At 43.3% G+C, this 13,606-nt stretch overlaps 1 protein-coding gene across 6 annotated transcripts in view; it reads right to left on the bottom strand.

Annotated features, from left to right (window-relative positions):
• Positions 1-9,702: 9,702 nt before the first annotated feature.
• BCOR (BCL6 corepressor) overlaps positions 9,703-13,606 on the bottom strand; it is a 115,923-nt gene continuing 112,019 nt past the window's right edge. For all 6 annotated transcript variants that reach the window (XM_032219181.1, XM_032219180.1, XM_032219184.1 and 3 more), the window contains 4 exons: positions 13,237-13,382; positions 11,235-11,312; positions 10,894-11,044; positions 9,703-10,300 (listed from right to left, as the gene is read on the bottom strand). In XM_032219181.1, coding sequence (XP_032075072.1) covers positions 10,012-10,300; positions 10,894-11,044; positions 11,235-11,312; positions 13,237-13,382 — 664 coding nt within the window. In that variant the 3' untranslated portion in view covers positions 9,703-10,011. The remainder of the gene's footprint in view (positions 10,301-10,893; positions 11,045-11,234; positions 11,313-13,236; positions 13,383-13,606) is intronic.

Genomic DNA, 13,606 nt, shown 5'->3' with positions numbered 1-13,606 from the left:
TCATATAGATTTTGCTGGGCCAGTAAAGGGGCATACATTTTTATTGTGGTAGACACATTTTCAAGGTGGGTGGAAATTGCATCCATGAATACCACTACATCAGAGGCCACTATTAAAGAATTACAGAAGCTGTTTTCCACTCACGGACTACCGGACACATTAGTGTCTGATAATGGATCGCAATTCACATCAGCGGTGTTCCAAGCTTTTTTAGCAGGCTTAGGTATAAGACATGTATTGGTAGCGCCTTATCACCCAGCCAGTAATGGTAGAGCGGAACAGGCAGTCCGTGCAGCTAAAGAAACTTTGCAACGTTTGAGGTCAGGTCCGTGGGAACAGAAAATAAATAGTATTTATTAGCACAACATTCAACACCTTGCCCGATAATGGGTAAAAGTCCAGCGGAACTTTTAATGGGACGGCGTCTTCGTACCGTTTTAGACAGGTTACACCCGCATTATCATGCAAATGCGGATCCAGAGTTGACAGATCACACTCGAAAGTTTAAGTTGGGGAAAAGAGTATATGCTAGAAATTGATAGGGTAAATGGGTACTGGGTCGGGTAATTCAAATAACTGGCCCGTGTTCTTATAGGGTCCAATTAGAGGATGACCAGCAATGGAGACACCACATAGATCAAATGCAACACTACAATGAACAGTTAATACCGCATGATATTACCCCAGCGTTGAATTATGCATCATTGCCACCGCATTCAGAAGACAACAATGTGCGTCCAGCCTGGTACCCATCCAGTTTCAATGGGTCTACCTTTCCAATATCTTTGTCACGTGAGCCCTTACCTGTTGAACAATACCAGCCAGAAGGGGAGGGCACATTAGAGGAGGCGGCGGAGGAGGCGGCAACATGAGCCGAGAGACCAGAACAAACGTCTGCTTCAGCAGAACAGAATGGAGTGCAGAGATTGGAAAGGATATCCAGGAAGCCCGCATATCTCAGAAACTATATGTGTTCCATCCGGGGGGAAGGAGTGCTACGTTCTGAAGTCTCGAGAAAGACTTGTCAATCAATGGGGAAAAAGGAAGCCGTTGAAGCTGGCGCGTGTGCAGGCTCGAGGAAGCTGGGGAAGCTTCCTATTGGTTAACAGTTTGACAGCTGCATATAAAAGGCTGTTAGTTAAGTTCGTTACTTTGTTGGTTGTCAGCTACATTAATAAATGGTTAGTGTTACATTGTCTCCAGCAGTTTCTTGAGGAGAATACTTTCCAAGTTTGCCTCCTGCATCAGGGGCCAGGATCGAGTCCCCCCGTGTCTGTTGATGTGTGCCTTGGTAGTGGTGTTGTCGGTTAGAATGAGGACGTGTTTGTCCTGAACTGTCTGTCGGAAGCATATCAGGGCAAGGTGCACTGCCAATTGATGCTGTTTTGGCTTTCTTCTAGTGACCACCGACCTTCGGCCACCAGGTTCTGCATGTGCACTCCCCACCCCGTCAAGTTTTCATCCATCATAAGAGTGAGACGGGTTGGCTCTCTGAATAAGGTCCCCTGCAATATCGCTGGGGATTGCCACCACCTTAGAGACTGGGACACCTGCCTGTGGAGGAGAACTCTGTGTGGGGAGCAGCTCATGTTGTTTTTCTGACATGGGAGCATGAACCACTGCAGGCACCTGCTGTGGAACCTGGCCCATGGGACAACCATGAAGGCAGACACCATCTTCCCTAATAGCTGGGATAGCAGAAGGGACTTTGCAACTTTGCAACTTTAATAAGATTTGTATGCCGCCCACTCCCTAGGGATTCTTTAAGGAGGCGGAGGATCCTCCTGACCAGTTCCCTCTTGAGACAGAAATACCCTCTCTGCCACAGTGTCTATGATGACTCCGAGGTGTAAAATGCGAGTTCCAGGGACGAGGTGGCTCTTCTTGAGATTCACTCCAAACCCATGGTCCCGCAAGGTCTGGATTGTTTGGGCTAGATCCCTCTGTGCCTGATGGGGCAACCTGGACAACAAGAGGTCATCCAGGTAGCAAAGAATTCTGATGGGTGATGACCTGATGTGGGCAGCTAGAGCCGCCAGCACCTTCGTGAAGACCCTGGGGGCGGAGGAGAGACCGAACAGAAGGGTTCGGTACTGGAAGTGCCTCCCCCCATAGGAGAACCAGAGATATCTTTGGTGGTCTGCGAAGATGGGAATGTGAAGATAAGTTTCAGTCAAGTCTACCGAGGTGAGGAAATCACCCTTCCTGACTCCCTGTAGTATGGTGCGGAGGGAATGCATTTTGAACCGCTGATAAACAATGTGGCGGTTCAATGACTTTAGGTCCAAGATCGCTCTCCAGCCCCCAGAAGTCTTTGGTACCACAAAGAGACAGGAATAAAACCCCTGACCTTTCTGATGGGGAGGGACTGGTTGGATAGCCCAAATCTCTAGCAGATGATGGATGACCTGCATCAGTAGCCTCTTGCGAGGCCACTGAGATATCAGGCATGGCACAAAATGGCCCTGGGGGGTGGAGAGGAACTCCAGGAGAAGGCTGAATTTGACTGTTTTGATTACCCAATTGTCTGTCATGGTCTCCTCCCAGCGGTGGGCAAAAAATGCTAGGCAACCCCTTATCAGAAGAGAATCCAGATAGTCACTTTCATTTTGAGAAATGGCGGCTACCTCCTCCCTGGTAAGACATCTTTGTGGGGAAACGCTGAGTGTTTCAATTGGACCTGTCCTGATTGGATCCCTGTCTGGGGTTGAAGGACTGGTGCTGTGGACAGGAGAAGGAGGATCCCCCGTCTGCTGGACAAAAGGGCGACCTCCTGTAGAATGGAGTGGGACAATGTCCTGCTTTTTGTATATAGAAGAAAGTACCTTGTGTTTGTCCTTGGATTCCATGAGGTAAGGATCCAAAGGAGCCCCAAAAAGCTGAATGCCACTGAAGGGGGAGGCTGCAAGGCCACGGCTTTAGAAGCAAATCTGGCAGCATTTAAGGAAGCATCTGCTATTCAGTATTCAATGACTGCCCTGATCTTGTTCAGATCCCTGTGTGACCTGGTATCAGTGGTTGCAATACATTCCTGAAGCTCCTCAATCCAGACTAGAGCAGCCCTGGAGAAGAATGAAGTGGCTGTGGAGACCTGTACCACCCAGGCACCTGCCTGATAGCCCTTGACCAATGTTTGATCTGACCTTTTCTCCCCAGGCTTGAGGACTTCCTCTGGGGCTCCAGAGACCACTGTGGGCAAAGACAGGACTGCAACCGGCTCATCCAACAGAGGAGTCTTGAGAAACTTGGTAAGTTCAGGAGTGACATTGTAGAGGCGTTTATCCAAGGTGGTTGGTTGGGGACCTGTCCCAGGAGAGTCCCATTGTTGTTGAATAACATTCCGAAATATCTTAGGTGATGGAATGACTTCCTTTTCCACTATAGGTTCAGAAAAGAGAGTGTTAGGAAGTTCAGATGAGGAAGGAGCCACAATTTGAGCTTGTGTAGAAGTGGAAGGAGCAGAAGGCAAGTTAGCTGCCTTTATTGTTTTAAATAGGATTTAAAGTGATCAGTTTTGAATAAGCCGACAAAGGCAGGTGTATCAGGGGTAATACTCTCATCATCTGATAGATCTGAATCCTTGAGATTATCTTGATCTCCAAATATAGAAAACTGAGTGGCAGAGGCAGAAGGATTTCTTTGGGGGGTCTCCAGATGACCTATGTCTGTGCCCATAAGAAGGTCCTGAAGATGAACGCTACTGGAGCCCTGCAGCTATGCATTGCTTTATGACTTCAGAAATTATGGCAGCCATTTCAGTAGAAGAGGAGACTTGGGGCACTGCTGAGGCCTGAGCAGGAAGATGACCTGCCTGTTCAAGGTGCAATTGCTATTGAGAGGGAAATCAAAAAAGTTTCCCCTGGTATCTGGTTCTATTGAATAAGATTAGGAAGAAGACAATTCCCCTTCTGATTCATCCAGATGCTGACACTCCCCCATGGGTGGTAGTGCTGGAGGCCCAGGGGAAGTCACCAGATCGCCCTTATCAGGAGGGAGAGGGGCCTGGATGTCCTGACTAGCCTGCCTTTGGGCCCGTTTGAAATTTTTTCTCCAGAGTCTTTTGTCTTCTTTCCTCTGCCCTTTTGGAAGATTTAGAGACCTTAGTGGCCTTGGTAGTCTCAGGGGCCGCCTTAGCAGCTTGTGCCTGCCAATGCAGTAGCCCCAAATTGGAGAATTGGAACAATCTCACCGGTTTTTTAGAGTTGCAAGCAGGAATCCGAGGCATTGGGTTGCTCTGTGAACACTGTTGGGTCGCTGGGCAGTTAAAATGGCCCAGCGTCTTTGCGCACTTTTTCCAAGCCACAAGATGACCACCACAACTTTCGCACGCTTTCGCAATCACTAGGGAAGCCTCCGGAACCCTTGGCGTGCTTCCTGGGGGCGTATGCTTGTCCCAATGGTGGCCGCTTCCGTTCGATGTCCACCGAAGTGCCGCAAGCCTCCTGGCATCTCCCGTTGTTTTCAGCCTCCTCGCCAAATCCGAATACCTCAAAATCAGCCTCTGAGCTGTAGCTCGTGAGCTGTAAGTCAGCGCCTTGCTGACTAGAGCTGGCTGCATGTGGAGCGAACTCGTGGCCGCAAGCCTGCTGCAGGGAAGCTAGAAGCAAGTTTAAATCTCCCACCCCAATTTGGGGCTGGAGAAAAAAAAGGCAGAAGCCTCAATTCCAATTTAAAGCTTCAGAAAAATTTATAAAATTTGTTTAGAAAAAAGCCAATCAAGGAAATTAGACCAAATGAGATAATTCTAAGGAGAGAGATCAATTCTCACAGCTTGTCCTAGGTTGGACTGAGTCTAAACCAGTGATGGCGAACCTATGACACGCGTGTCAGTGCTGACACGCGTAGCCATTTTGGGTGACACGCACATGCTCCCCAAACTTGTTTCAGCGGCAGCTCTCAGCCTGGGCGGCAGCGTCACGCAGGCTGTGGAAGGAGGAGGAGGAGGAGGAGGAGGAGGGAACCAACCAAAGAGAGGCTTTTACCGGGTCTGCGCCCCACAGCCAGGATCGTCCTTGCGCCTCAAGCCGCGTTTCTTCCTGCAAAGCCCTTCGGGCATCCCGAGAGTTCCGCTTGACGCCAGAAGGGCTTTGCAGGAAGAAACGCGGCTTGAGGCGCCAGGACGGTCCTGGCTGTGGGGCGCAGACTCGGTAAAAGCCTCTCTTTGGTTGGTTCCCTCCTCCTCCTCCTCCTCCCCCTCCTTCCACAGCCTGCGTGACGCTGCCGCCCAGGCTGAGAGCTGCCGCTGCCGCTGCTGCACAACTGAGGGAGGGAGAGGGAAAGCAGAGGTAGCCTCAAATTCCACCGTTGGGACAGGGGAAAGGGCTTGTCCCTCAAGAGTGGGGGGGATAGAGGTGGGAAGAAGGGGCCCGGCCTGTCCCCAGCGCCCCCCACAGACGGATTACGGATCGAACGCTTCTCTCTCTGCAGCCTTTTTCTGCAAGTCCCAGCTACTCAGCGGGGCGTCATCATTTCCGGGGGGTTGCAGTTTTCCAGCTCAGATATCAGGATCCGCCGGGATTAAGTGGGAGAAAACGCCGCTGGCCGAGCGGAACAAACACATCCAAAGGTTAATCTTATTTTACGAAAACACAACTTCCAAAAGTCGATCATGGCCTCCGTCAAGAAGCTCTTCCCCCTCCCCCCACCCATTCTGGGGTCTTGGTGTCCCTCGGCTAAGATCCACCCCGGAAAGCAGAACGGGGGCAGCCCTCCTGTAATTCTGGCTGGGTTAAAGAGCAGGGATGGAGGAGCCATATCACACCTTCATTCAAAGGGTGGGGAGGGGGAGGCCCAATAAAGTCCCTCCCTTGGGGTGTCTGAAGTCCCAGCTGAAGCAGCCGAAGGAAAAAGGATAAGCATCCGTCGCTGCCCAATGGCGCTTGGGGTAACCCCGCTGGGCAGAGCCAGTCGAGGCTCATCCTGCAAATGAGGGTTTCCTTTGGGGAGGGCCAGGTGGTTTCAAGCACCCCAAACAGCCAATCTCTCTCTCTCCGTCCCCCTTCCTTTGCTCCTGGGGCTGCAGAACTTTCCATGGGCTCAACGGTAATTGAGTAAAATTCTAAGCCACTGCAGTAGCTGCTTTTTGGTTTTATTTTTTTTAATATTTATCAGTCTCTCTTTTAGTTGAAGAGTTGAAGTCCACAAGGCTTAAAGCTGTCAGGTTTGAAGACCCCTGGGGTCTTTTTCCTAAAGGGTTAGGGGTGCAAGGTTCTTGTAACTTGACAGCTTTAAGACTTGCACGCTTCAATGCCAGAGTTTCTGAGCCAACATTTTGGTTGCTAAGCAGGACCGTTGGTAAGTGATACTGATAATAATATCAAGGGCAACATACGAAATCGACTGATGAACAAAGAAGTTACTAAGCAGCTATGTTAAATAATTTGTTTTTGGTTTATTAAATACAATTATATTGCAATTATATATTTTTGTAGTTTAAACTATAAATTGCGCAAAATTATGTTTTTGTCGAAGTGACACACAACGCGAGTTATGCTCGATTTTAGCCAATTTTTGACACACCACGCCAAAAAGGTTGCCCATCACTGGTCTAAACTGAGAGGAGTCACCAGGAATCGATGACATCACAAGTGTAGACTCAGTCCAATTGGTTATTGGACAGAGCAACCCAGTCTGGCTGCTGTCTCCATGATCATAGGAGAATATAAACACATTATACTGAGGTTCCACTAGCAAGAATAGCTTTTAAAGGCAAATTTCACTGACAGTGGCAGATAATCCAAACAGCTTCAGTGCTGCCTCCACATGTAACACTAGCTGCTGAAGAATAAAACTTGGGAAGAATTTTGCCTTCAAGGTTGACTCAGCCTTCCATCCTTCCGAGATCATTAAAATGGGGACCCAGATTGTTGAGGGCAATATGCTGACTCTGTAAACCACTTAGAGCGGACTGTGAAGCACTGTGAAGCAGTGTATAACTCTAAGTGCTATTGCTATTGTGGGCTTGGGGCCAGTGGATGAGCCTGGCTGGCAAGCAGACCATGGAGGCATCAGAGGTGCTGGTGGCAGGTGCAGTGCTGCTGCTGGGACTCTATGGACTGCTCTACTACAATTTCATGGTGGCCACCCAGTGTAGGAACAATCAACCTGCTGGGCAAGACAGTGCTCATCGCACATCAGCTGTGCACCAGCCCGTGCACTTGCTGTGGGTCTAGGAGAAGCACCCAGCCAGGCTGGGCTGGGGCCATATCAACAGGGGCTGGCCCCTCCATCTCCAGGGCGGCCCTATGGGCCAGATCTAACCACATTGTGGGCAGCATCTAGCCCTGGGGCCTTGAGTTTGACATGTCTCCTCTATAGCATTGTATAGCATGTTAATTCAATAGCACTCCCCACGAGTTTACTGAAACTTATTGTTTACAATTTCTGTTTTACATAGGGTTTTTTAGATTAAACTGCTGCAAAAAGTCTAAGTGTTTTAATTCCCATTTTAAACATTTAAACAATGGGAAAAAATCAAAAATAAAAGGCCTATTGTTTTTATTAGCTATGGTTATACTCACTTTTGATGTGCTTTTATAGTAAATACCAATCTCTGGAATACAGCTACCTCTTAAATAATCAGGAAAAGTGACTTTCACAATTCATGTTTGACATTTTTCTAGGTGATTTTCCAAGCAATTCATCTATAAAGTTATTTTTGAAAAAGATGACAATTATGTTGTTCTGGAACAAATCATGCTTTACGCAATATAGTGCTTTTATAGAAGGGAACCCTATCTATGTATCCTTCTCATCTCCAGTAAGCAGCAGCAGATGATGAAGAATACACAGTACAGCCAGTGAAGAAATCACTGCTGAGGAAGGGTTACAAGACTTCATTCAACAGCTTAGAGCCACCACAGAGAATTCTCCACAGAGCAACTGAATCCTTATATCCACCAACCAAATTGTCCCAGATTTAGCAATAGCAATAGCAGTTAGACTTATATACCGCTTCATAGGGCTTTCAGCCCTCTCGAAGCGGTTTACAGAGTCAGCATATCGCCCCCATAGTCTGGGTCCTCAATTCACCCACCTCGGAAGGATGGAAGGCTGAGTCAACCTTGAGCCGGTGAGATTAGAACCGCTGAACTGCAGATAACAGTCAGCTGAAGTGGCCTGCAGTACTGCACCCTAACCACTGCGCCACCTCGGCTCTTCTTTATCTTCTTTCTGCTGAATAATTGTTGACACAAGCAGTTTTCTCTAACAAATCCTATCACCAGCCACTCATGATGAATATTAAATGGAAGTTGGAAATAGATACTCGTAAAAATATTTCCAAGACATTTAAAAAATTGCTTGTGTATTAAACCTGGTAAACAAATTTAACATCTAACATATTGTGCTTGTAACATTGCTGCTTGTGTCCAACACATCATGAATAATTAATTAATATTGGAGTTAACATGACCAACCCATACATCCAGCATGAAGATAGAAAATTACAAGATCTGTTTGGTACAAAAATCATTCTTTTTTTAAAAAAACGGCAGTCATATGTACGTATACAAAGGTTAGAATTTGTGTTACAACTTCATGATACATATTTTGTCACTTCCAATCCCCTCCTCCCATCCCATTTGCAGACATCTACAGCAGGGGTGAAATTCAGCAAGTTCTGAAGGGGTTGGAGAACCGGTAGTGGACATTTTGAGTAGTTTGCAGAACCGGCAAATACCACCTCTGGCTGGCCCCAGAATGGGGTGGGAATTGAGATTTTGCAATATCCTTCCCCCAGGAGTGGGGAGGGAATGGGGATTGTGCAGTATCCTTCCCCTGGAGTGAGGTGGGAATGGAGATTTTACAGTATCCTTCCCCGCCACGCCCAGCAAGCCATGCCATCCCCACAGAACCAGTAGTAAAAAAATTTGAATTTCACCACTGATCTACAGCCAAATCTTGTCCTATGGCATAAAGGAGTACCCACAATTTGTGTGTGTGTGTGTGTGAAGAGGGATTGTATATGACTGAAAACTGAATTTTCTTTTCTTTCCAGGTAAGGAATACACACAATTCTATTCATGGGTGGGAAAGAGATACCATTTGAGTTCTCAGTTCACTCAAAGGTCATACCAAAAACGTTATTTCAGCACTGCTTTTTCAACAGTTTTATTGCCTTTGGCATCTTTTTTTGTAAAATATAAATACAAAGGCAGAAGAATTTACGTACAAAGTTCAAACACAAATCTCAAACATAAACACACAATTCAGAAAAAAGATTTAGCTTCTGTACAGTTTTAAACAACTTCAACATAGGTTAGTTTTCAGTATTTTACAGAAAAATAGTTCAAAGTTTTCTTTTAAATAAAGAGGATCAAATGTTTAAACACACACATATAAAATGTGTGTGTTTGTGTATATGTATATATATATATATATATATATATATATATATATATATATATATATATATATATATATATATATATATATATATATAAAAACAATCCAGTTTGCCAGGTGAAAACTAAATTTCACGTCTTTAAATTAAGATATAAAAGTTCACACAATTAGTAGATGTGCATGTGTATGGTTTTAAATTATATTACAGTCTACTGAATTGTATTCAATTGTGTGTACCTGGTCAAAGTAGGATTTTTTGTAAACAAAAACAAAAATATAATGAAGTGCCTTCCCCAATAAACTTTCCCAATATTGATCACATCACCTTTATGGCATCTTTATGCCTATTTGTTTGAAGCAAAGCCATTTTTTAAAAGTTCCATGTAAAAACAAATCTATACCAAAATTCGTCTGCACTTAAAAGGAACGTGCATACACCTTTTACCAATTTTATAATTTGTAGAAACAAAGTGGTCTCTTTAAAAAAAATCTTCCAAAAATTCACCCATCTGATAAATTTGTGTGTGTGTGTTTGTGTGTATATATGTGTATTAGAGGAAAGTTCTTTTATTTAACAGTATCCTTTTCTTTATAGAAATAACTGCAGTAACACATATACATAAAGAAATATCTTACACAGAACTGTACATTAAGAAGCTGGGAGATTCACCAATAAATATCAGTTTCTTCATCTGGGTGCAACCATTCAAGTGAGGCTCCAAGCAAAGATTGTAATTCATTAGTAAATTCTACCAAGTCCAACAGTTCCTTGCCTTCTGGGTTGAAAGCTTCAAGATCCTTTTGGCAAGCAAACAGCTGACTCAAAGATACCTGTTTGAAAAATTCTGCTTCTGTAACACTGATAACTTCCAAACTTGGGAAACTGCAGCGAAATATCCTAGGTGACATTTTCAGCCTCTTGGCTACATCAGAGAGCAAAAACCAGTTCCGTGGTCTAGAGACAAAAGTAAAATATTGACAAGATGCTGAAAGGTTTCAATCAACATGGTTCAGCTAGTAATAATTTTAAATACATTTATATTTAAGAAAAAGATATTTAAAAAATAGGTTAGTCTCTGTACTCTTCCATCCTCTTCCTACTCCCTCTTCCAGTAAACTCATGAATGAAATCTAGTTTTAAACAAGCAAACATCTGTTCACACAATGGGACAGTATTTTTTCTTTTTCCCCTCCACATGCCCTGCTCTCACACCAATCTTGGTCTGGATTCATAAGCTTCACCAAGCCACAAGTTTTTCCCTGTGAATATGTCTGCAATATCAGCATATATTCACATACATAGATTTACTGAATTCTTTAAAACAATTCTTGTTTTAAAGAAGCCAATCTATGGGGGAGTTTTAATGTTCAAAACACATAGGATATGAAACCTATTTCTAACATAATAAATAACAAAAGGTTCACTGCATTCAGTGAGGCAAAAAGATGATCTTGAATATGTCAATAATAACTCAGATATTTGTACATTAGCATACACTGGGGAAACAATTTATCTTCCCCTCCAATATAAACAATAATAGTGCTTACCCTTGAGAAAGAGACACTTGGATGTTATAACATACCAAGAGAGGCACATCTGAGAATTCAAACTCAAAGATATCACTAAATCCATCTTCATCTTCATCATTTGGGCCAGGTGGATTAGATAGAATATCAAATCCTGATTCACCTTTTGGCTCTATTTAAATAAACAAAAAAATAATTGAAGATCCTTTGTCAAATAGTGGCTTTTTTCTCTTCCCTTCCCTTTTTTTTAAATTTGATCTCCCTTCTGTGAATTCTATCCCCCTCCCATACATATACATGCACACATTTGAAATAATAGAACCCTGCCCCCCCCACCACCACCCCAAAACATGTCTTCTTACCACACACAGAGCTGCCATAGAAGTCCCAGGACAAGCCAGGCTCATCAACATCATGACCTTGAAGATCAGTTAAATATTCTAGAGAGATACAACAATATAACATTGAAAAATTTGGGAAGTTTTGCAATCTATCATAGCATGATAAAATATAACCCATAGAGGTTTTATGCTTATCTGAAAGCATACAGTATTAACATAAATTATCAATCAGAATACAGCAGAACTCTTAAGTAAAGTAATATCAGGTATCTCACTTCTTTTCAAATATAATTATTATACTTTCATTTACTTTTCAACAACCTCCAAATCCTACTTTTAGTATTCAGTTTTGTGTGCTTCAAATTGATTGTGGAGATATTGAGCTATAAAAGTTAGGCTATAATTGCTACAGATACATTTGTTTCACACAATCAGGCCAAGATCTTCACATCTTCATCACTAGACCTTTTTTTGATGCCTTGAACTTTGAAAGTACAATTGACAATGCAAACCTGAACTTAGTTGATGATGAATGGGAGTGTACGAGAATACACATGAGTTGTAAGGTAAACACTCAAGAGTTGTTTGACAGTGAGATGGCAGGCAGGCAGGCAGGCAGGCAAAATGTCACCAGGAGCTAAGGTGCCCCGTAGCACACCATTTTGATCCATGGTACCTCAGATAAGCTAACTTACAGAATGTGCCCAAAATCTAGGACCCAGGACTCACATGGAAACATTTTATGGCATAAAATTATCATAAAACAGTTTCTTCCATAATGTCATAAAACATAAAACATCCCGACAGGCCTGGGGCTAAAGACTTCAACCCCACCCGAATAGTATGACTGTTGTGCTTTTTAACGATGTATTGTCTTCATGTGTGTACTTGTCTTGGTTCCACCACAAAACCGCGGAGGACAAAAGCGCGCTCGACGAAAGCGCGCATTTGACGTCATCACAGCGCGACGAAAACATCGCGCTGTGATCGAAAAATGTAAAAATAAAGCGAAAAACTTACCCTAACCCCCCCAAACCTAACCCTAAATCTAACCCTAAACCTAACCCTAAATCTAACCCTAAACGTAACCCTTAAGCTAACGCTAAACCTAACGCTAACCCTTAACCTAACGCTAAACGTAACCCTAACGCTCTAAACCTAACCCTAACCCTTAACCTAACCCTAAACCTAAACCTAAACCTAACCCTTACCTTTATGTGAATCGGCTTGCTTTAATTTTAATTTTATTTCAATTTTTAATTTTTTTCGTCGCGCTGTGATGACGTCAAATGCGCGCTTTCGTCGAGCGCGATTTTGTCCTCCGCGGTTTTGACGGGTCACGCTTGTCTTGTCCTTCCCTCCCCCTGAATTGTGAGCCGCCCTGAGTCCCCTCAGGGAAAAGGGCGGCATACAAATAAAGTATATTCTATTCTATTCTATTCTATTCTATTTTCTGTTTTAACTATGAGAACTCCCCCAGCTCAAGTATGTACACCATTAATGCTATTCTTGCTTTTTTTTAGTATTTGTTGCTTTGTTCATTTTAATTGTTAATTGCATTAATACTCAAATAAGACTATTTTGTTTGGGAAAAAATAACTTTTGTATTTCCAATTGCAAAAGAGATAAATGGAAATGTATGAAAAAGAGGAAAGCAGTATGCTAATTGAAGAAATGTCCATGACTGTACATTTCATACTGGTTATTCATACGTCTCTCCCCCCATTCCAAAATTTAAATAACATCATAATATTGGCCACTGTTGATAGCCACAGATGAAGAGATCTGTGAGCTATCTTCAAGACTAAAGTACTAACATTTTAACTCACAATATTCATACTGTGAAAAAATACACAATATTTAAATGCTGTATTAAGTACTGTGTATTTCTGTTGTAAGTTAAGCAACAAAGTATCAGAAACCCACAATCCTTACTTTTACTGTTATCTGAAAAGTAATTTATGTTTTGTAGAATATCACATTGCAAATGGACAACCATTGGCACAATCAAAAGAATACACACCTGTTAGAAAAGTCTCCATTAGTTCACTGTGTGTCATTTTCACAATTGTTCTACCTGAGTATGTAGCAAGCGTAGGGTCAGCGCCATAAGAAAGGAGCAATCGGACAATTTCTAGGTGATCATTTTCCACTGCATCATGGATAGGCCTTACAAAGGGAGAAAGAAACTTTTGTTTTAAATCCATGCAACATAATAAGTTATGTTCTGTCTCCATTTAAAGCAAGAAGTATGAGCACATGATGAGGAAGAGGACTACTGCACAAAGTGCTTTTCTCACATTTTAAAATATATTATTAATGTCAGGAACTGAAACTAATATACTCTATTAAATAGCAAGCTCCTTGGAGAAAGTTATGTTTAAATAGACATC

This window comes from Thamnophis elegans, chromosome 6 (assembly GCF_009769535.1).
Source record: "Thamnophis elegans isolate rThaEle1 chromosome 6, rThaEle1.pri, whole genome shotgun sequence".
Classification (NCBI taxonomy): Eukaryota; Metazoa; Chordata; class Lepidosauria; order Squamata; family Colubridae; genus Thamnophis; species Thamnophis elegans.
Note: the sequence above shows the minus strand (reverse complement) of the source record. Positions and strands in the feature narration are given on the sequence as shown.